At 45.2% G+C, this 24,135-nt stretch overlaps 2 protein-coding genes across 2 annotated transcripts; both read right to left on the reverse strand.

Moving 5' to 3' along the window:
* Nucleotides 1–1,053: 1,053 nt before the first annotated feature.
* On the reverse strand, nt 1,054–7,785 carry TIMMDC1 (translocase of inner mitochondrial membrane domain containing 1). Its single transcript, XM_042810071.1, has 7 exons — nt 7,676–7,785; nt 7,351–7,516; nt 6,714–6,802; nt 4,917–4,984; nt 3,700–3,778; nt 2,506–2,616; nt 1,054–2,208 (listed from the first exon to the last, which is right to left on the reverse strand). Exons 1-7 carry the CDS (start codon nt 7,768–7,770, stop codon nt 2,118–2,120), a joined length of 699 nt encoding a protein of 232 aa, XP_042666005.1. The 5' UTR covers nt 7,771–7,785; the 3' UTR covers nt 1,054–2,117.
* A 2,945-nt stretch (nt 7,786–10,730) lies between these two features.
* POGLUT1 (protein O-glucosyltransferase 1) lies at nt 10,731–24,091 on the reverse strand. Its single transcript, XM_042810836.1, has 11 exons — nt 24,007–24,091; nt 23,134–23,224; nt 21,241–21,384; nt 20,653–20,788; nt 18,506–18,627; nt 16,910–16,969; nt 15,776–15,875; nt 14,931–14,989; nt 12,191–12,358; nt 11,647–11,703; nt 10,731–11,009 (listed from the first exon to the last, which is right to left on the reverse strand). Exons 1-11 carry the CDS (start codon nt 24,089–24,091, stop codon nt 10,853–10,855), a joined length of 1,179 nt encoding a protein of 392 aa, XP_042666770.1. The 3' UTR covers nt 10,731–10,852.
* Between the last annotated feature and the right edge of the window lie 44 nt (nt 24,092–24,135).

Below are 24,135 nucleotides of genomic sequence, written 5' to 3' on the forward strand. Positions count from 1 at the left end.
CCTTGCTAAGGTGCTACATAAGGGCATCAAGGGCTCCTTCCTTCCTTACATGGAGAAGAAAAAGAATACAGGTCTGCTGTATCTTAGATCTGCCTACTTTCCCAAGGTGCAACATCCCTGCATCAGTGGTCAAAGACACAAGAAAACTGGTGTTCTGACACCACATCAAATATCCCCTGAAAGAGGCAGAGAGAAGAGCTGAGCAATGACACAGCTAAGTGTCGTGCACACAAGCACACACACAAAAATATGAAACATTCCTGTATAACTATAGTGGCAAAAAATGTGATGTAGAAAGGCCTTCTGTCTTCCCAGGGGGCAGAGGTTAATCACACCAGTGCCACCAATGTACACTGTTTAAACATGGAAGGGAGAGTGACCTATCCATAGTTCTTCACTTCACGCAGGCGGAAATCAAAGCTGAGTGATGAAAACCCTGAAATACAGGCATTCCTTCCATGAACAGATAAATTACACTGAGGTGTTTGAAAAATAAAACGTTTGTTTCAGAAGTTATAAAACACAACACCTTCTTGGAAGCAAGCTGTGCCAAAAAAATTGCTTTGGGTGGGTGGAATATGCTCTGTGCAATGAGCTGCTCATATTTCATTCAACACTAATTAGCCATAGCAGAGGAAAGCGCTCGCACAGAATAGACTGCCTACTCTTTTTCCTATGGGACCTTAACCCCCTGCCTGGATACAGTTCTTTTTAATAAGACAAAAACCCCAGCAAAGAAAAGGGGCCATTAGTCTGACCTTCTGCTCTGAGGGAAAATGGCAACAAGCCACCACCTGCCCTCAGGTACAGGCCATTATTAAATTATCCTCAGCCCTACCCATAGGCAGCAGCTACAACTTAACGGTTGACGTCTGCTAGAAAATAGTAATCAGAGGTTCCTGTTACTGCCTGGGAAGAAGTCTGACACTGCCACCAGACTTCATGCTTCCTGGGGGGGATCTTGGATAGAACTCTTCTCATGGGACACTGCTCAAGCATGTATCCCTAATGCAAGCACCGTACTAGTTAAGCATAAAGAGATTATGGACACAATCACCACTGCCAGATGGCTTTATTGAATGTCATGAACTGCATTTCCCCCCTGAGGTAATCCTCTAATTTTCAACCTTTATGTGAAATTTGAGCATTTTTTATTGCTGTTAAATCTGTCCACTGAGCCAATGCTTCCACCATTACCATCAGAAAAGGTCATCCTTTCCGTTGACCCCCTCAGCCACACTTCTACTGAAGAACCCAAAACATGTTTCTCCTACAACAGGCACTCCTTGTGAGTTTCAGTAAGTCACGCAGCCAGCCTCACAGCCCTCTATCCCCAGAAGATTTTATCAGCAGTTTGTACATAGATATGTGGAACACACCAAAAACATGATATGGCATGGCTTCTCTAAACGTTTGAGCCAGAGACCTGGACACACTTCTAGTCAAAGACTTGCATAGGCAGCTCTGTCTCGTCTTCTACAGGGTATTTCCATGCCACTCCAATCTCCTCCACCCTTCCTCAAAACTGATTGTGAAATACCCTAAGCACTGCAAGAAACAAATGTGTTTTTCTGCAAAAAACATGAATAAACCACCATCAGCAAAACCAAACCGGTCTCAGGCAGGCAAACTCAAGGTGTGGGAGAAGGTTGGCAAGAGGAGGAACACTCTCACTGGTGCAACCTATATTGTGCTTCAACAGCAGGGGCTTCAGGCACTGTCTGAAGAGCAGCTTTCACCAAATCAGGCTCCCTTCAGCAATAGCAGGCTCCTCCTGCTATTCTACATCACCATCAGCTTGGACATTTCCAGCAGCAAATGGGTTCCAGCAGAGACTCTGTGGCTGTCCTCATCCTCAGCCAAACCTAGCTGACACTTGCTAGCCTGTAGAGCCCACCCATCCACTTTGTGAAGTGGAACAGGTTTGGCCCTTCCAAGCCCTTGAGAAGCGATACGCATCCACAAAAAAACATTTCCAGCAAACCGGTTTTTCAGAAGTATGAAGGATACAACTGCATTCACAGAAGACTTCCATTATGTCTTTGGACAAAGACAGAATAGAATCAAAGTACTTTGTAGCTGCTTACAACAGAGATCTGAGGACGACTCAGCAGCTCCTAGATTCTCCTGCTATTTTCTGTCTGTGATTGCTCCTGGGCATCACTGTCCATTTTGCCCAAGTCTTCAGTCACACTAAGCCTGGATTGCCTAAAGAGGGAAAGGAGAGTGCAAAGAAACTTTATGTCAGTGTATTACAAAGACATCACTGCAAGTATTTCAACTCTTAAAAAGTTTCTCCTAGAACAGGCACTCCTTGTGAGTTTCAGTAAGTCACGCAGCCAGCCTCACAGCCCTCTATCCCCAGAAGATTTTATCAGCAGTTTGTAGGTAGATATGTGGAACACACCAAAAACATGATATGGCATGGCTTCTCTAAACGTTTGAGCCACAGAGACCTGGACACACTTCTAGTCAAAGACTTGCATAGGCAGCTCTGTCTCTTACCACTCTGCTAATTTCTGTTCATACTGCTCCCTGCGCTCACGATTTCGCTTCTCCTGCAAAGTCTCACCAGCAAGTTTCTGTGCAATCATTAGGAGGCCCCCTGCAGGGATCCTAGAAAAAGTAGAAGAGAAGTCACAAGTTACACAGAGGACATTCAGTAGTAATAACTTACTGGCAAGAGTGAAAGGAGCATGTGGGGGCCAGCCACCAGATCACTGGAGCACAACATTGCCCAGTACTGAAATGACACCGCAGACTAAGGTGCTCTCGTGCTAATGTCAGTCATCAGCTGTGACTCACTGTAGCCCCTTGAAAATGTATTTTGAAGTTATTCATGAGCAGGAACACACAAATCAAGGGGGTGACAGGCCTTAATGTGCACCAACAACCCTTAATGTACCAGCTCAGCCTGAAGAACCTGCCTTCTCTCAACTTCTGCCCGAGTTAAGAGGTCGCTGCCTAAACGGCCAGAATCCCAGAGAACTATGGGTCCCCTCCACCCTCAGGGAGCTTGGGTCCCCTCCCACCACTCAGGGAGATGCAAGGTATCCACAGTGATGTGACATCTTACAGCTTTGGATTGCGCAGCCCTACCACACAGCCTCTTCTTCAGCATTTCTTAACAGCTGCCACTCCACATCTTGGCTTTGATGGAACCTGTTTTGCAAATGTCTCATTTTGACCCATCCAACAGCCCTTGTGCGTTCAGCTCTGGGTTCTGAGCTGCTGGAGGAGGAGCCCTTATCTCCTACTCTCCTGTATTTAATCCCAAACACCACAGTTACTTGAAGAGACCTTGTCCCATGCACAACCAATGGGCTTATTAATGGCCATACCAACAAGACATGTCTGGGACCCTCCCTCATGGTTTCCTATTTAATAGCAGTCAGTGCCTCCTCTGCTATGCAAACAGTGGTAAGACGCTCTGTTGAGAGCACTGAGCTCTTATCACAGAGGAAAGAGCAAAATATAAATCAAGAAAAGAAAAAGAAAAAACAGTTAAAGGCCTGGAAGAAAAATTATCATCACAAGGTCCCAGGAAAAAATACAGAAAATCCTTCAGGGCAAGAGAGAAAGGAAAACATCTGCAGTCCCACCTGTGACTCCGGGCTTGGTGTGGGGGGCCACCACCTAACATAGACCATCAAAAAGTAACTGTGACTCAGTCTCTGGTTGCCATCAGTCACAACTTACCCAAAGGCTGTTCCGAACAGGAAGCCGCCTGCCAGCCCAGACAGGCCCAAGTGCATTCTGAAGAGAGCTCCTGTGAAGGCTGAAAAACACAAACTGGCTGAAACCACGATCAGCCCTTCACCAGCCATTGCAGGCCTGCCAAGGGAGCTGCTCTGCTCAGTTTCTCCTCTCTGTTAGCTGACTCTTGTTTTTAACAGAGCAGAAACCAAACGCTGTGGCCAGCAGCTCCCACCATGCAGTCGCAGCAGCCTGACTTATTGTGACAATGCTTTCCCCTACTTTCGTCCACACGCCCTCTGCACTAAAACATAGCACAAAGCTCATTCTTCTTGAGAACAACTCCCTCAGAAATGCTAAAATGCAAAAGTAACTATGAAAGTGGAACTCAGTTCTCTCCAGACTGGAGCACGATCACAGAATCACGGAACCACAGGGGTTGGAAGGGACCTCTGGAGATCATCCAGTCCAGCCTCCTGCTACAGCAGTTCCCTACAACAGGTCACACAGGAAAGTGTCCAGACAGTCCCGAATATCTCCAGAGAAGGACACTCCACAGTGTCTCTGGGCAGCACACTCCAGGCTCCATCACCCTTTCTCCCCCCTTGTCCCCCCTCTTTTTTTTTCCCTTCTATTCAACTGCAGCTAATTATAGCTGCTGCCATGTAAGGCAGAAAAGAACAGTAAAGCACATACACAGCTGTATGGGCAACAAATCCTCTAAAACCCAATGACCATATTTACCAGGAGCTCTATTGCCAAAAGTGGATGTGCAAAACTTGCCACAAAAACAGTACTTTATAAACATTTATAAACATTGAACTGTTGTGATGAGCAGAAATAAGAGATGATCCTCTGCCGAGGAGGTGGTTATGAGGGCTGGTCATGCACTAAATGTTGCATTTATGCCACACAAGCAATTTTCACACAAAAACTCCAACAAGTATTTTGAGAACGGACTAATAACCACAAAATTCCCCATTGGTTTCAGATAATGCATTGATTATGTGTTACAAATAAAGGCAGACAACAACTATACCATGGGGCAAAGTTCCAAAGACAGCCAGCGTAGCCGGCTGCAAAACCCGGGTGCAACGATGCTATGGGTCTGCTCATATTCAAGAGATATGGATTTTTGCTTATGATTTTCTATTTATGTCCTCTGCTTACTGACACTGAAAAAGTAAAAAAGTACACAGATAAAAATTACCCAGTCTTACCTCCTGCTGAAGCAAAATTACTGATGGTGGTTTTATCGCGGTACACGGACAGACCAGTGCTCACCATGCTGCAAGGGTGAGGCATAAAGACAGCAGTTACACACAAAAAAGACACTGCTTGAAAAGAAGCAGGATTTCATTAAGCCCACCCGCAGGGTGCCGCTGTATCCTGCTACCAGCCTGGCCGGAGCACACACATGCCAACCAAAAGTGCTTTATTTCTGCAACTTTACCTCATGCAGCTGGACAGCCAGAGGTCAGGGAGTACTGCTTTTGGATAGCCTTTTTTTCCTTTTTGTAAATCAAAGACTTCTTTTTTTTTTTTTAATCCATCCTACATTCAAGAATAAAAGGGATCAAGCAATGCAATGGTCCTGTCAGTCGTACAGCTACCACTAGAGCTGAATCATACTCAAGGTGTCATCAGGGCCACCAGCTCCATTACGCAGAAGGTCCCCTGCTGGATTAGGAGCACCACCTCCTCCATCTCTCTCTCCAATTACTAATTACCAATGTAATGTCAGCCTTTCCAAAACGTGGAACTAACAACCTGTTTTTAAACCACAAGACTTTACATGTATGCAACTGCAGGACAGAACCTTCAACTTAGAATTTAGGGCAGTGAGCATGGCAAAGGCTGCCCATGGCAGTGGGCACAGCCCCAAGTGCTGGAGTTCAGGGAGTGTTTGGACACTGCTCTCAGACACAGGGTTTGGATTTGGGATGGTCACGTGTGGAGCCAGGAGCTGGACTCAATTATTCTTGTGGAGCCATTTCAGCATGAAACATTGTATGATTCCACACAGAAACAAGTAACACTGAGCAGAGCAGCATCTCCCTTCAAAGCCTTTCACAAAGGAGCGCTGAAAAAGGATGATTCATTTGCTTGCGTGGGAGACATCTGGTGGATGGCAACGACATTGCACGACTAGTCCTGAAAAAATCTAATGCATTAAAAGTTCCGAATGAGAAAGCAAACAGCACGCTAATTAAACTCGAGAAAAGATACTGTGGCAAAAGGAGCCAAAACATGACAGAAAACATGTATGAAATAGAGAAAGGCACAAAAACATCAGGAAGAAAGGCCGAAATATAAAAGCAGCTGACTAGGAGTTAGTGCTAGTCAATAGTGCTGCTATCTAAAAAGCAGAAGGGGAACACAATGCACCCACAGGTGTAGTCAGTGCAGGTATAGAACTACGTACCACTCTTCACGTCAGGCATGGTGATGTTTCTAGTTGTAAAGGGTGTTATTTGGAATAGCGTGCCTAGTCTGACACTGTACTGTGAGAAACACACGGGCACTTCTGGGGGAGAAAAATGAAGAAGTGGAACGCTGTGTGTGCACTGCTTGTGCAGGGACACGCAAAGGAGTCACCTCCAAGAACTTGAAGACAAGGACAGAGAATTGTGAGTAATGCCACTGTACACAAAGTGGGGGTGATAAGACGTAACAAAAAGGAGAAAAATCAGTATGGGACAGAAAGCTGTTCCAGAACAGCCAGTGTACTGTAATGCCATCTCAGAGAAAAATGCACAATGCATCAAAATAAGAAAAAACAGAAATAAGCTGTTAAGTGGTGGGAAGAACACAATTTAGGCCCAAAACAGAATGGACCAGCTGTTGTGAGTGGAGCTTTTCCGGTTTTCATTTTTGTGTTGGCTCGGGAGAAGATTCAGCGCTGGGCTAATTTAAGAAGGTGACATCCTCTTCATGTTTCCACTTCATTGGTCAGACTGCCTGGGTCCAAGCATGACTCTCTGTTCTCCCACTGCTACCACGAAGAGCACACTTACTTGAATATGGTCACGAAGGTGGCCACCCTCCAGCTCCAGCGCCAGCCGTAGCGGATGAAGCTCCTGAGTCCAGCACGGTGTGCAGATTGCTGGGGGGAGGAGGAGAAGGGTTAGAGACCGTACAGCTGCTCCCTTCAGCACCACACCACTGTGCTGCAGGGTGCTGCCGAGTGGCACCGACCCCACTCGAGGTGCTGGGAATGGCACCCCCAAGGGTAAAGCCGATCCCTTCCTGAGGAATGAGAGCTGATGTATACAGCAGAACAGGCACCCCAAGAATTCACTGCCATTTGCAGCACTGTTTCGCAGAGGCAAAGCAACTGGGACCATGCCACCTGATTTGGACTTCTGCTTGCACACAGAATCATAGAATGGCCTGGGTTGAAAAGGACCACAATGACCACCTAGTTTCAACCCCCCTGCTATGTGCAGGGTCACCAACCTCCAGACCAGGCTGCCCAGAGCCACATCCAGCCTGGCCTTGAATGCCTCCAGGGATGGGGCATCCACAGCCTCCTTGGGCAACCTGTTCCAGTGCGTCACCATCCTCTGTGTGAAACCGTCCCCTTCACCACCCCCGCTCAGCACCGAGGTTCTGAAGGCAGCTCTGCCCGCGGTTCGCCCCCCGGCCCCGTACCACCGCATCGGCGCGGTTCTGGAACACCTCTCCCTGGCTGCCCTCGATGAAGGCCCTCCGCGCCTGGCGGAAGGCGGGCAGGCCGCCGTACAGCCAGCCGACCAGGCCCCCGGTGAACGCCGACTTGATGATGTTCACCGTCTCCTCCGGATACCGCTGCTGCTCGCTGCAAGGAAACGCCGTGCCTCAGCGCGGAGCCGCGCGGCCCGGACAGGCCTCGGCTCCCGGCTCCGCGCGGCGGCAGCGCCGGGCTCCGCACCCGGAACGCACGCCCGCACACCCTCAGCCCGCCGCCCCGGCCCCGCCGCCCCGGCCCGGCCCTCACTCTCGCCGCCACAGCTCGCTGAGCCGCTCCCAGCCCGTCTGCGGCGGCGGCGTGGGGCGGCTGAAGGTCCGCCCTGCTCCCAGCCCCTCCGCCATGGCCCTCCCGGCGGCGGCGCTGAGCGAGCACCGCAGCGCCCCCAGCTCCACGGCGGGGCGGGCCGGCAGTGCGAGGGCTCGGGAGCTCCTAGCCCGGTGACCGAGCTTCCCCTGTGTGGAAGAGAGGGGAAGCGCCCCTCGGCCTTTGGTCTCTTGTTGGCTTCCGATTTCCTATCACACGTCGCAGTGCCTGCTGGCCGCCCCCACCGCTGGAGGCGCTCGGGGTTGGATAAGCCCTGGGCGTCCCGAGTTGGGGGGCAGCCCTGCCCGTGGCAGGGGGTCGGGGCTGGGTGGGCTGCGAGGTCCCTTCCGACCTAAACCATCCTGTGGTGCAGTGAACACGACCCACCACCCGGGCCTTCACTTGTGCTTTCCAGTAGCAGATGTGGCCAAGCAGCAGTGCCACTATCACAGCCCACTGAGACCTCTGCCAGCTTTTGGTTTTACCCTTTTGTTTCTTATAGTCGTAACCAGTTGGAAGGTTACACATTCCTGTTCTTGCGTGGGTCTCCGGCGCTGTGGCAGTGCATCTTACATGTGCTTACAAGCACTGTGCACAACATCCTTCACATCCCATCCTTTATCTAAACCGAAGTCCTGAGGGAAGTCCCATCACCTTTAGGAGCGACCTCCCCGCCATTCAGGCTCCATCCTGTTGGGGAGGAGTGGGGGCAGTTACTCATGGCTGTTCTAGGAAAGTGGCAAAGGAAGCAGAGGAGCCACCAGTTAACGCAAGCAATCACTCAGAAAAAGTTTTCAGTCACCATCACACATGACTTGGCAACGTGGATGGGCATACTCCTCAGATTCCACTGAGACGCCCTAAAGATACTGTCAAAGAGGAAAAAAAAAAACAACACAAAAAGACAAAACTTCCCCTTCTCATTGAGACAGCTGGGGACTATCCAGATCTTTTCTTGCAATTCTGAGAAATAATGCACCCAGCAACAGTTCATTTTTTGCTTGTTTTAATCCAAAAGCACATCACTAAAAATGGTTTAAAAATACTATACAGAGTTGTTTCCATTTCTCAGGTTGCTGAGCTTCATTGGCTAAAAATACAAAACCAGAAAACCCTTTCCACTTGTACTCAACCCTTTTCCTCGGAAACCAGGCTATTTTAACACCCTAATTTGTTTTCTGTGCCCACAGTGGCACAGAGCCGCATATGGCTCTAGCAGCTTCACTGGTACCACTGACAGTTACATCCCTGCTCCTGGAAAGGGCAGTGCTGCTGAGGTCTCTGAGTGCGTATGTGTTGCGAGTGTACTTGGAGCTTCTTGACTGTGTTTTCTTCTCTGATCCAAAATGACTACAGAGAAAACTACAAGCTGCTGTTACTGTTCCCTTCCATTAAGCTGCTGCTTCCTAAGACATGACTGAGGCCACTTTGTAAGCGAGGGAGCTCAGCAGAGATGCAGAGGCAACCCCTGAATCCCATGCTGCTACCACCCCTGCTGTTTCAGCCAGAGGGAGCAGTCTGCTTCTCTGCACTCCAACAGGCTTAGGCACCCAGATGCCAGGAAGGCCAAGACCTGTGTTCTGCTGACAGAACGCCCCTGACACCCAAAGGATACGTCTGGGACAGCGGCTGCTCTGGCCCTGCTCAGGCAGACGTTCTGCAGCACAGAAGGAGCAGTGATCCCAAAGCAAGTGACTCACAGCTGCAGGGGACCAGACAGGTTAGGAAGTACAGTGTAGCTCTGTGCTACTCAAAAACTTGTTTTAATGCAAGGCTTTGACATTACAGTAAGTAGGAGAAACAAAGCCAGTCTGGATGCCAGAGAACACACTGCTTCCTCCCAGGTCTCTCTCAGCTCAGAAAAGATAGAGCGTTTTGGGGATTGTATTCCTTATGAGCTGAGCAGCCTGCAGTTGGCATAAAAATGCTTAGCACAAGCAACCTGTGACTGAACTTAAGATGAACAATGTGAGGAGTAGCTGCCTCTGTGTGACTTGAAGGCATTCCCTCAATCAGACTGAGAGAAAGGGAGCCTAACAGCTGGGTGTAAGAGAAGGGAATGCTGAACTGAGCAGAGGTGTCACCAGCCTTAAAATGAAAGATTACAGAAGAGGATCAGAGCAGAGAATCTCTGAATATGTAGGAAAAAAATAAAAGAACAGCTCGATCTACCTCTGTGTATATTTTCTCCAAGTTCTTAAGGGTCCCAGGATGTCTGACCAGCAGACTGCTGAGACCTTGATAACACAGCCTCAGTTTTGCGTGGCTGTGCATGGATCCAGCTCATTGCCCCACAGTGGAGGCAGTCTTTATCTCAGCTGCTTGACTGTCCACTACTCAGGCCAAGCATTATGGCAGTGCTATCATCACCAGCCATTCCCTTGTGAGGTAGGTAATTTACCTGTGCAAGGATAATTTGTCCTTTTAATGGCCCATCAAAGTCTGCCATCCACCTTAAAAACTTGACCTAAACATCACAAACCTAAACTCTAAGCTATCTAAAAAGGTTACCTCAAATCCCAGTACCTGCTCCTATCAGTGAATACCTAATATCCCAAGTGCTATCACACAGATGAGAAAACACTGACCACTGCCAAAAATGGACATGTATCTCCCAGCTGAGCATAGCAAACACTACCTTGCCATGAGTACAGAGGACTTGGCAAAAGGTCCAGTAAAATGAACAGCAAGGCATCTCGTTGACTGAATAGGATTTAGGATCATTCTGAGACAGGCAGTAACAAAATCCCAAATGATTGTGGCTCTGGGCAGCCTGGTCTGGTGGTTGGTGACCCTGCACATAGCAGGAGGGTTGAAACTAGATGATCGTTGTGTTCCTTTTCAACCCAGGCCATTCTATGATTCTGCAACAACACTCTTCCAGGCATTGAGCAAAACCAGCCCAGCACACAGCCATACTCTAACCTTCAACTTACTGTTCTTATGGCAACAGTAGACCTGGGTCCCAGTGCATGGGAATAATTTTAAAGTTAGCCTATTGGTGCTCTCTGCAGTTTTAGTGTAAAGAATAATAAATCTGAGAGAACTGGAAAGAAGATACACCCATCTTCAGATTTCCAGAGAGATCAGTTTGAGCTGAAGGAAAAAGCAGAGAAGTCTCTACAGTTCTGTTTTCAACCATTCAGAAGTGATCTCACTGTAGTTCTTCCTCCTTTTCACTTTGTAAGTCAAGGTTTGGGAATATTCTGACAACAGATGCTCCCAGTAGCAAGAGACATCCTCCATCTGCAAGTGTTCAGTGATGAATTGGCGTCCCCTGGAGACACACAAGGCACAGTCAGAACCAATTTCCAGTTCCTACAAGAGTTTCTGGTTTTGTTTCATATGCATATCAACTTTCACTCTTCTGTTTTGTTTTGTTTTTTTTCCAAATGAGAAACAACATGCATTGCTCCATACCGTCTATTTCCATTTCCCAATCTTCACTCACTCTTATGACTCTGACACTTGCACTGCTTTTGTTATCCTCAAGATGGTATTTGTCATCTGGGATAATAAATATCAACTTTTACATATCAGATGCAGCCTAAGCAGCAGTGCTACATGCTGCTTCAGAAGGCAGCTTCTGCTATCCTGGGTATATAATGGTTTTAATGCAGACGTAGCTCCCAGGGGCCAACTCACTTCATACTGAGACAAAAGCTCCTAACATCTGATAGCTTTCAGTGGGGTTCCTGACACGGGTCACATCTGAACTGAAGACCTAAACACATAATCTCCAGGTCCCCCTGTTTGTTATAAGGTCTCTAAAACTCCCGCTGTTATTGCAGAAGGAAAATATACTTTACCCTATTAGTACTAGGCTGGCTTTGATAGGTAACCTCTTCAAAAGCTGCATAAGAAAATGTTTTGGAAGAAGAATGCCTGACAAACAGAAAGGACACACAACTTACCTCTCTGCAATTTCCTGTGCTATGTTGTCATTTTCCTTTGCAAACTGCAACAGCTCCCTAAAATGCAGACAAAAAATGTTATGAAACAACTAGCTTAGTGGGGAACTACAACTCAGCTAAACTATTGCAGAGGATGAGATTAAGGATTTAGAGCTGGGCAAAGATTTGAGATCACAGAAGAATCTTGTCATTCATATTTGTTCCGTATCAGTCCTGGACAGCATGCTGAAACCCAGGAGCTAACACATTTCCAGCCCAGTAACATGTTCTTCTTCCTCTTATCTGTATTTCTGTGCTCACTTCAGAGATATTTAAGTACCTAATGCCTGCTGATTTCAGTGAGGGTGAGACACCTTATGTACCCCAGTGAAACCACATTCTGTAAGAAATACACGCAAATGGTTCTCTGAGTACAATAATAAAGCAAAAAGAACACGACTTCCAAGAGTCTTTGGTGCACAGGAGCAGAGGCTCCTCTTCCCAAACAGAGCAGTGTTGCCTTGTGCCATGCCTTGTGCCACTGGGCATAGCTAGGGTCACACACCTGACATCAGAGAGATCTGATCTGACTGGGATGTAGTGGACCCAGGGCTTCAGCTGTTGATAGAAGAACTCCAACCACTCTTCTCCAACGTGAAAGACGAGTGAACCACACAGGAAGAGGTGTTTCAAACGGAAACTGGCGGCCACTCCCCGGAAATTAAACAGATACCTTTAGAAGGTGAAGAAAAGAGGTTACACCTGGCATTCTGTGAGAAAATACCCAAAGAAACCGGACTCTGAGTACTGATAACACTTTCTCACTGGTCATAGCACAAGTAAACTGAAGTTGAAGATGCTCTAGGTGAGTTTCTGGCGCTGAACAGAATGTAGGGAGGAAATCTAGGAGAAAGACCTGGCTATGGCAAAGCAAATGAGGCTTCACCAACCACTGCCTAGAAGGCATGGAACATCACACCTTGGATGCTATTTCTGTGGCTCTACACTACTGACAAAAGACTGTTCCCATGAGGAGCTTTTCCCCGATTTTACTGTCTTGAAATGAGCTTTTTTGTCCATTGTTCTGCTTTTCTGTATCTATTCAGCCTTTTTTTTTTTTTTCTTTTTTTATCTTCTGAGATCCTGCTTTAATCTGAAGCTAGTTGTTTCACATTAACTTGGGAATGCAACCCTAGGAGGTTAAACAGACTAGCACAAAACAGATGGACTTTGCAGATAACAAAGAATCAACAATCTTGTTTTCAGTATTTTCTGCCAAGTTAGTAAAACGGGCTTGACTGGGGGTGATTTCTCTTAGCAAAATGCATCTCAGAGACACGTTTGTTTGTTTGCTTCCTTGTTTTTTCAAACCCACATTTCTCCAATTATATGGAAAGCTGTTTTTCCTGTGGGTAAAACCCCTCAGTACATGGAACTACTCTTTGAAGTCAAACATTTTGGGCTGGGGGAAGGGAGTCCTTTAACATAGCTGTTTTTGGGTGAGATGGGGATATAGCTAAACTTGATTCAGCAGTAAGTGAAAGGAATTTAATCTGAAATTAATTTGCATTCTTTGTATTATCTAAGAGCTCAAGGCAGGGATAAGGAGCACACTGTACTAGGAACTGAACAATGATATTAGATACAGAACAAGAACAGTGGTCTAGAAGTAAGAAAATAACTGTCCAGCTTTAGCCACAGCTCCCACCATCTGTGACTATAGCAGAAATGCTAAATCATGTCTTGAAGCAGTGATTGAGCACCTGGTGGGAAGGCAGGGCCAACCAGGGAAACTCAGGTGCAAGCAATGCAGCTGAGTGACTGGAAGGGGTGGAGCCAGGATCCAGCTCTTTCCAGACCTCATTTAAGGGCTGGCAGTGGAGATCCCTACCTGCTGGAGCTCTTCTAAAGGTAAGCAGTTTTAGTTTCTTTATTTATGTGTCTGTAGTTTCTGTACTTGGGCTTGTTCTCATTTACTATAGCCTAGCTAGAATTGTGTAACTCTGCAATTATTACTGTACTTTCCATCACATTACAGTGACATCAGCTAATTCACTGAGGGCTGCTCTCAGACAGACCCATATAGCACCTACATGAAAGCAAGCAGGTGAGACATTCTTGTTGCCCCTACTAGTCCCTGCCTCTCACCGCCTCCAGCTAGAAGTGTGGCTTCTGAGTTAGGCAATCTGACTACAACCCCTCTTCTTGTAGCTGTGTCTTTCCACTGACAAACTGAAGTCAGTAACGTAGCACAGGACTGCTGTAGGGGCTAGTCATCCAGAACAGACTCCATAGAGTCTGTGTGCTGCTGCTGATAATGACTATTGATAGTGATTGGGGCTGAGACAAAACAGTGAGAGTGTCTTAGCCCATGCTGTATGATGGCTTACAAACCATCAGGAGTTCAGGGAAGTCTATGTGTAACAGAAGGGAGAAATCTGGGCAACAGTTTAGTGAAAAATCAAATGAGACAAGTCAGTCACATTTGCACAAAAACACACATTCAGCCAAATGACTGAGTTCTTAAAAGAGCAGACTTTAGATGGTAGAGTTGCAACTGAAGGATTTTAAACCAAAAGAAAAATCAAAACATCAGACATAAAAATAAATACAAAATAAGTCTGTATTTTTACACAGAAAGCCACATAAGTATTATACCAAAAACCCCTTCCTAAAGTAGTTAAAACATAAAATCCTCTGTAAATCAAAACCACGTTCTCCAAGACAACATAGGAAGTATGAATCAATATTATATCTGCTCTATCACACTTCAGGTTCTCTCTTTTAATGTACACATCTAATGGCAACATTTGTCCCAGTAGGCATATGAAGGCACAGTTCCTCAGTTCCTTATGTCTTTTAAAGATAGCAAAGCTATTACTGTAGCACACACATGCATGCACACAACAGTGGAATATATAGGTTGGAACAGAAATAGAAAGAAAAACATCTAGTAAGCCCTACTGACTTAAAAACAAACAAAAAAGAAAAAATGCTCCTCTCCCCTCAAAAAATAACCAGAAAACATAAAAATAAATGCATTTTCTAACCGTGTGCTTATTAGCAGTTTAAGATCTTTCCTAAAAGCACTTTATTTCTCCTGATGTGACAGAGGAAAGCTGGCACTGACAAAAGCCATGCTAAGCTCCCTAATTTTCAGCTGCTATATGCCTGTTCACAAGCTTCCTTGTCTGTGTGGAGCTGGTTGCTGGCTTAGATCTTAAAATCAAGAGACAATACACCGTGCAAGTAAAGAAAGAAATAACCCATAGCCCTTAAACAACTTTACTCTTCAGAGCTCTTACTTGTATTTGCAGTGATCAACCAGTGGAATTTCTTTTGCAGGAGGCTTCCCCAAGGTGTCCTTAAAGAAAACATAAAAAAAAAAAAATCTGTAAGTTTTTTACATTGATTTCAAGTTCATTTTCCTTCTCAATTACAGATAAAGCTGAAGTCACAAATCCCCCCATCCATACTGCTGAGGAAACTTTCCCCGGTGGGCTTTTAGAAGCATTATGAAGAGCTGAGCCCTTTCAAACAAGAAAAAAGTTACAGTAAATTGCCTGTAAACAAATGCCAAACCAAACACATTAAATGATAAATTTTTAGTTGGCAGCTACAGAACTGAAAACAGCTTGGGACAATGGACTGTGTGAAGCCAAGTGTAACTGGATTAGCCAAGACAGTCTGGAGAGAGCTGGACTGTGCAAAAAGTACGGAACTAAAAAGTTACTAGCAACAGTTATCAGAATGTTATCAGCAGCAAGACAAAGAGATGGAGATGACAGAAAAAGGTTTAGAAAGACTGACAGCAATATGCAGGCAGCTTGAGGTTAGAAGGGGAAGAAGTTGGCTAATTTTTCAGGAATGGAAGAGGAGAGAACTGGCATTGATTCATTTTCTTATCTCTGCTGGCTTTCTTGATCAGAAAGCACAGATGGGGGAGAAAAAAAAAAAAAGGTTGGCCTGGTGGGCTCTAGGGACTGCTTCCTTTCATCCACCAGAGAGCTGTGGCTATCAGCAGACTTACAAGCGTCCCTCCTGCTACGGGATCACTCATAACTCCCCAACAAGATGCATCTCAATCATTCAAAGCCTTTGGCTACCCTTTCTGGTCCTCACACTCAGAAGGCAGACAACACCCACACACCTTCTCAGATTTCCAAGCCTGGTTTTTGGTGTACTCTGCATCAACGAGTTCTGGGTTTTCTCGGGACAGCAGAATGAGGGGATCCCTTTCGGAGCTCGTCCTGCACAAGAAATACCACCAATTATTGCCAAAGCATTTCACCCAACACAACTACCCAAATATGGGACTCAAGACACGGCTTCTTTTTCAGGTTGATCTCAGTATGCCCCCAGAAAGCATCATTAAGTGCCAACCATCTAGTGCATGTCTGTCCGATGGTAGTCCGATATTAGTAGGAGAAAAGATCCAAGGCCTAATTCCTTTCTTTCACTTCTAGTAAATAGTTAATAGTATTATTTAAGCAGTTCCCAGGACAAATTGGTAGAGGTGTTGTTTCCTTTGGGCTTTATACTGATGAGTGCCAAATACTTAACTACTTTCTAAGTCGGAGAGCTAGGAGATGCTAAGCATGTTCAGCCTTGCTCCCTCTCACACCAGTTTAAACCCTTGCTGATGAACAAGGTCAAGACATCAGTCTTAGTTTCAGTTGGGAGGGGATTGCTCGGAGTGTCTGGTATGATGCTGTGTTTTAGTTCGAGGAGAAAAACGATGCTGATAACACACTAATGTTCATAGTTGTTGCTGAGCGTTATTATACAGAGCTGTGGCCATTCTGGTTTCTTAGCAAAGAGCTGGAAGAGGATAGAACAAGGACAAATGACCTAACTGGCCAAAGGAATATTCCATACCATATGACATCATACAGAAGGAGTTTTAAAGGAGGTGGGAGTTCATCTTGCTCTCTTCCACTCAGTGGGGGGGCTAGCTGGGCATTTGTTGATGGGTGGTGAGCAACTGCTTGTGCATCACTTGTTATATACATTTATACACATATAAATAGCTGTAGCTATTATCCTTTTCTTTTTTGCTCATTAAGAAAAAAAGCAGCAAATCCATGACAACTTGAGAGCTGAGGAGGGACTTTTTATAAGGATATATAGCAACAGGATGAGGGGAAATGGCTTCAAACTGCAAGAGGGTAGATTTAGACCAGATATTAGCAAGAAATTCTTTGCTGTGATGGTGGTGAGACACTGGAACAGGTTGCCCAGTAAGGCTGTGGATGCCCACACACTGGAGGCATGATGAGCTCACCTGGACCCTCGGAAATATCCTTTAGAGATTTTTTTCTTCCACGGCCATTTTTCTGCAGATCTGAAATATTATTTGTACATGGCAATAAATTATTTGATCAATCAATGAAACAATGCTCTCATCAGTTTTCACGGCATGATCTCATTTTATTATTCTTTATTTTTTATGGAAATCATTTTCTTCATTACAGCAGAAAAACCTCTCTGCTAGGTCCAGTAAAAGCTTTTTCAGTGAATACAGTGGTCAAGATAATTTGATGTAGGCTACTTTTCAGAGCACCTTCTGGTGAAAAAAATAAATTATACACAAACAACCTTGTTTATCCTACGCTTTTAAGGATATTAAAATTACCCTAATATTTTAATCCAATTTTACATTCTTGCTTTATTTTTCTGTCCTTTATTGACTACAGATAGTGCAAAATGAATTATTTCTGGCCATTGTCATTTCCCATTAAAAAAAAAAAAGCCTAATATTTTGGATTTAAAACTCCAGGGCTTATACATTTAAAGTGAAACTCACTTGGGGAAACAAACTGTGTTTTTCAAAATAACTATTCACGTGCTTTATTTTTGCCAAAGCAATAACCTGCCTCTCCCTGGGGAACCCTTTGTTGAACATTTCTGTTGCACCTCAGTCAACATGTGGGCATCCTGATCTCTGACATGACCTGTACAGGTCAAGCTTTATATCCGCTTGTAATCCGGTGACATAAGTGGGGTTCACTGAGAAAGCAAGAATAAATAACAACTTCATTGGATTGTATTAAATTATATTAGGCATCAGCTATGGACTAGTCCCTTTCTCTCAAAATCTTCTGATTTTGAGGAAGGAAACATTGAGCCTAACTGATGCTAACTGATAGGCATCAAGCATGGTTTTTTTCTAGGTGTGTTTCTATGCTCATTCGCTGTTACACACTTTGTCACTCTCCAGAGGAAATAGCCCCTTATTCTGCTAACAGTCAAAGATCTTGCCAGAAGAAAGAACTCCTAGTCAGAAATATCTTCTGTCTTGCTGTCTTACTCTCAGCCAAGTGATTATTCTTGCTTTTTGGGAATGATTCCACATTTCTCTACTGCATAATACTCATGTGAAAGCAGACCTAAAGAAGGCTTTCCTTTACCATTCCAGGAGTTTATACAAGCCTTCTAGATCATCCCTGCAGTAAAAACAAGCAAACAAACAAAAAAATGTAGGTGGAAAAAATAAAATTATTTCCATGCATCAAGGAAAATTTCTGCAGGCAAGAAATAACTCCTGCTTTATTGACAAACCTTGTCCCACCGAAAATGATAGCAATCAGGCCCTGATAGCATGAAGAATGTGAATACTTCGTCTTCTGCTTACGAAAGTGCTGGAAACAGAGCAGTTAATTATAACTTCTATTTACATCATCCAAGGTTTCCATGGAGAATTCTTATACAGCAGTTAGGCTGTATGCATCCAGCTAATGACAAGCAGCAGGACAGATCACCAGCCAACAACCTATGGCTTTGGACTTCACTGTTGCCCTAATGCTGCTCAGAGCTACGTGGCTTTCACTGTGATTTTTGTTCTCCATTAAGCCTTCCCCTCTTCATTTCCTAAACATACCTTCTGAGGTCTTCTCTCATGAGGTCCCAGCGCCCCAAACCTGTTGGGTAAATTGGCCAAACAGCCGGTCCTCCTTCCCAAAACGTCCAGGCAGGATACATTATATCATTGTATTCAGCTGTCTGAAGAAAAAAGGAGAGTAATATAAGAATAATATTTATTTCAGTTTATTGACTGAGCTCATCAGCAATAATGATCCTTTGGGGAATTCCAAATGCTTTCCCTGTTCTATAAGCACCTACGGGAACTTTGTGGTCACCATGGCACAGGTGGGGCTCATATGAACACAACTCAACAGAGAAAAGCCAGTGTGTTTCAACATGCATATTTGCTCTGAGTGGGCCACTGGACAAGCTTGAAGACCCTCTCCAACAAAAAGATTTTGAAAAGGCTATGTCTTGCTGCCAACATGAAACTTTTATGTTAGAAAACAACAAAGATCCATGATATAGCTGATCACAGTAAATAACATGACACCTAAGCTCTGCTCAACTTTCTAAAGTCTTCTGTCTGTGTGTAGCTACAAGTAAGTTCTACTGATCATAAGCTAAGAGGTATTATTTCCCTGTGATACAAGCACCTGTAAACTATTTGACATTTAAGTTTCCAGCAATTCAATTTATTCCAGCCTTCTCACCGACTGCTTGACAACTCACCACAACAAACATCCAGGTCATGTAAGAATTCCAGTTCCTCATTCCTATCTTAAGGCTTAAATCCTCATTTAATCAGAAGTAAAACGAGCACTTCAGTAAGACTAAATGCTTCCACGAACCCAGACTACAGGCTGCTTCTCTGCACTAATAATAAACTTTCTATCCAAATTATCCACCTGTCACCTGGAGATAGTAGAGAACCTCCATGTCTAGATTCCAGTTAGGAATCTGGCATACATGACGTATGAAAAGAAACTGAGGACTGGGTTTGTTCACGCACAGGAAAAGGAGGCTTGGGGGAATCTAAATGCTGTCTTTTGCGACCTAATAGTAGCACCCAGAGAAGACAGAGGCAGACTCTTCAGAAGTGCACTGAGACAGACTAACTGGAAACAGATTGTTATTACAAATAAAGAAATTCCAGTTTAATAGTGGGAAACATGTTTTTTCATTCTGATACAGAGCATGTGCCCAGAGGTACCGCTGACATCCTGTTCCTGAAAATGCTCAGAACTGGACAGGACACAACAACAAACCAAGCACTTGAATGTTAGTGCTTGCAATGCTGCATTGAAATTCTAAAGATAGTTTCAGGATGCCTGGGGACTAGGCAAAGGTTATGGATCATATTAGAGTTCAGACTGTTTAAGCTGAAGACCTGGGTTTTTAGGGTAATTTAGCAGAAATAGAACAGGGTCTGACCAAGCAAGAAGAAATGATTTATTGCTTCTTTTTGCATCTTATGGTCTGCTGGGCTTCAGCCAAGTATGGGGCCGTGATCTGGACTGTAGAATTTGGGCATGCTGGGGATACACTAAAACACAGCAAGATTTCCTAAAGTTAGAGTTGTAAGGATATTTTGTTGGCAAAGATGAGGCACTACCCTACAGTCAGATTTAACAATGGAGAAGCAAGAAAACATACAGGAGGGCTTTCCAGTGTGGGAAGAGGGAACCAGAAAGCAAATGTCTGTGAGTCTGTCTGGCTCTGTGTGTGTGTATGTTTGCAAATGGAAAGAAGAATCCACAGGAAAGGGGTTCACAGGTGACAGCATTAATACAGAAAAAAAAAAAGATATGAAACACTTATCTGTGGTCCAAAAACAGAACTGAAATATTCACATCGACTTAGCTGGCTGATAATGAAAAATCCTTAACAGTGCTGACAAGCTATGGCTACAATTTTAACAAAGGCATTGTAGTAAATCACAGTGATGTTGGCACATATCCCGTCCAGCTGCGCGTCATTCCACTGTGGTAGATATACTTTTTTTGACCTGAAAGAGGAGCTAATGAGGGGAAAAGCTGTTCTGTTAAATAAATCTGCAAGTCTGTCTACTAGAAAACTGGAAGCAGAAAGAAGCATAAAGAATAAAAAAGAACAATTTTGACACACAGGAAATCTGTGGGGAACCATCCTCAAAAATACGTTACCAAGAGAAAAGAGGACATGCGTGTTTCAGAAATGCTCAGCTTTTAAGGGTGTGCATACCTTACTGAAGGAGAAGACTGGGATAATGGGTTTCATCCACTTGGGGACCTGGGGGTAGTCTCTCACATTAATCACCATTTCCATGTCAGGGAGGCGGTTGATGATCTCGTGAATGAAATGCTCAACTCCACTGCATCTGTGGAGAAATGACACATCTCACAAAGAGCCATAAGGAGAAGGAAGAATCCTTGAGTGTCTTGCAGGTATCTCTGTGCATCTCAGGAGCAGTAGAAACAGAAAGCCTGAGCCATACCACAGTGCAGGCTGGAACTGCCCATAGCAGCCTTTAAGCTCCAGTACAGTACAGACACGTGTGTAGCAACACATCCTGTTAAACCTGACTTGATCTGCATCTTTCTCTGGGATCCCACAGTCAACTAGCACTCTTATACAGGAGTGCAACAATGACACATCTTGCCTACATTCAGTCCTCAGATATAATCTCCTAGGCTCCTGTCCTGATAAGGAATCGAGACTTTGAAAAGACATACCATTATGCTCAGTGACTTGCAACTTGGCAGGGTTGGAAGTACTGGAATTATTTTCACATCCCAGGTATGGAGACAGGATCTTCTGCATGGCTCTTACCTTGCAGGGAACATGCAGTCATGTTCACGGTACAGCTTGTTCTTAATGATTTGGTAGTGCGTCCCGAGCTTCCGGCTCACCACGTCTGATATTGCCTCTTTGGAAATGCCACTTTGAAAAGGAGCCAGGTCCTGTTTCCAGACACTGAAACAAAACACTTAGCCATCATTAGGTACATCAGGGAGATGCTGCACATTAAGTTACTGCAGCATTCGCGAGAGGTTTCTAGTTACGACAAGCTCTATGTGGCTTCCAGTTCTGCTACACGTGGCATAACAGGATTCGACTTAAGTCACTTGAAACAGCCACTACTCTGAGACTCCAAAGTCCCAGCTTTGCTCTATGATGATCTATGTGCTGTTTGCCTGAACAGAAAGCACTGGACTTTCAAACTAAATCAATGTGATTCACTGTAGTCATTCTTCCAAAAACCAAACAGGCCTTAAAGACCCTGACAGGTTATGGACAAATGCTGAAAGCCTTTCAGTTCACTTAAATTTTAGAGTTCTGAAGCTTGTGTTCTGGATTTCCAACGATGGGCCACACCAAGGCCAAATTCCTCACTAAATGTTATGCACTTACATTAAAAAAAAGAAAGTAATAGTCTAGTCACAAGGATTACTGGGTAATGCTGCATACAAAGAAAGCTAGTCCAGGAGAACAAGCCTATGTAGAGTGTATTCTGTGATATCTGCATGTCATTGGTGAGTTCCTAGAGTGCACTATGAAAATATAAACCTAACCAATATGTCAAAATACAGGCACAGAATGCAGTTTATATACAGTCTAAAGGCCCCCACATCCAACTGCTTGGAGCAGCTAACAATTGCTCTCAGACTGTAACAGTCAAGGAGAGTTCCCCTCTACTTTTTAGTAGGACTGTATCAATGGCTTGGTTTAATGCTACACTGCACAGACCCATCTGAAAGGCTTGAATCAAACAGGAGGGTGATCAAACACTGGCAAAGACTGCCCAGAGAGGTTGTGAGGTCTCTGGTCTGATTAGACCTGTCCTGTCTGTTTGCTCCAGGTGGCCCCGCTGGAACAGGGAGGTTGGACTTTCTGATCTCAAAAGGTCCCCTCCTACTTCAATGATTCTGTTATTCTGTATCAGACAGAAAAATGTAAACTACATAAAGAATTGTTACAGGCCTACAAAGTATATAAGCAGGGATGAAATGTAACAAGCTGGAGAACAGGAAAAAAGTTGAAGAGTTTTATAGTGCTTGGCCACCCAGACAGTGTAAATTTGACACAAGTAGAATCTGTTATCTAAGGAAAAGGATTGACTTTGACTGCTCTGCTGCACATTTGCATATCTCCAGATCAGCTATCAAAACGAATAGAATTTCTTAGTGTCATACAGTGTAAGTACTGTATTATCTTTCTGGATTCTTTAGTAATGCCTGTCACTGTAGAATACTAGTGTTCCCTAACAAGTACCACACAGCATCATGCCAAATGAATATGTGATCTGTAATGATCCTTAAACTATTTTAAAATATTTTGCAAGCACTTATTTCCTTCAATTTTATAAGTCCATCAGAAAAACTTGTTAACACTGTACCAGAGAGAGATTGCAGAGTGAATTTCTAATACAGAAATATCACCAGCTGTGTATGGAATTATTGTGTGATTATGTATGAGATGCTGATTCAGTTTATGTTGTTCAGTGACAGAGGACTACAAGGATGGTGGTCAATCTGCGGGTGGACATAACTTGTGCTGAAACTATGGAAGTTTCACACAAAGCCATTAACAAACTCCTCGTATGGCTGCAGATGTGCTACATTAGAGCCCAAATATTCTACAACTAACTCCTATCCATCAGTGCGTTACGTGCTGCGATCATGGCCATAATCCTGTCTAGTAAAAAGGAAACCAATCTCTTACCTTTGGTGGCAGCTACAATTCTCCTTTACACATGGCTTATAGACTTCTACAGCTCTGTTAATTTGATCAGTTATTCTTTTCCACTTGGCATCTAAAATACACAGAAAAGGCAAAGGGGTTAATTTGTTGAACAACCAGAGCAACCAGCAGAAGCTGAGCAGCACTTCTGCTCCAGCTGGCGGCAGGGCAATAGCAAGGCACCATGATCCCGGGGCACACTTCAGCCTGCACAGCTGAACTAGAGTGTGCCTGACACTGCCCCTGCCCCTGCTGGTGGAGTCCTGACCCTTCAGCCCACTGACACTGCCTGCTGAGCAGTGGCATCGGTTCCTTTAGCACAGCCTTGCTGCCTGCAGGCTGTGTAACCAAACTGGGCTCCCTGAGTGCACATTAGAGAAGCACAACTGTTGTGTTTGAGGTAGCTGCATCCCGTAATAACTACAAGGAACTGCTGCACTTTCCCCTGATCTCTGAAATGACTTTCTTGCTACAGTTAAGTGATGAAGGCAGAGAGAAAGAACAAATTCCAGTTTTCCCCAGCTGACAGATGGGAGGCATTCACATCGCTACCTCTGTACGCGCGAGGGGATGCGCTGGCAGTGAGGAGATGACATCCTTCACCGGAGCACGCTGCCCACCGCCAACAGAGGGAGGGGGAGGGAAGGCCGGGGACCCAGCGGTGCCCACCGCCGGGCCACCAGATGCGGGTTGAGGGGGCGCTGGGACTGGCAGCCCCTCCCTATAAAAGGCAACCGTGGAGAGCCGGCCCCTTCCCTGCCTTCAGGGCGCGTGCTGTTCCCTACCACCCGTATGCACCGGCGGCTGCATCCCCAGCCCGGCCGCACCAGGCCACGACTCCCCTCCCTCGCTCACCTGCTGGCCCCCCCGCCGCCGCTCCCGAAGGCCATACGGCAGCGGCGGCCACCACCGTCCACAGCGCCAGCGCCGCCCGCCCCATGCGGCTACCTGCGCTCCCCGCCGCCGGGGGGCGGTGACTCCCTA

This window comes from Centrocercus urophasianus, unplaced genomic scaffold (genome assembly GCF_019232065.1).
Source record: "Centrocercus urophasianus isolate 14NV4802_14NV808 unplaced genomic scaffold, USGS_Curo_1.0 seq_12, whole genome shotgun sequence".
Lineage (NCBI taxonomy): Eukaryota > Metazoa > Chordata > Aves > Galliformes > Phasianidae > Centrocercus > Centrocercus urophasianus.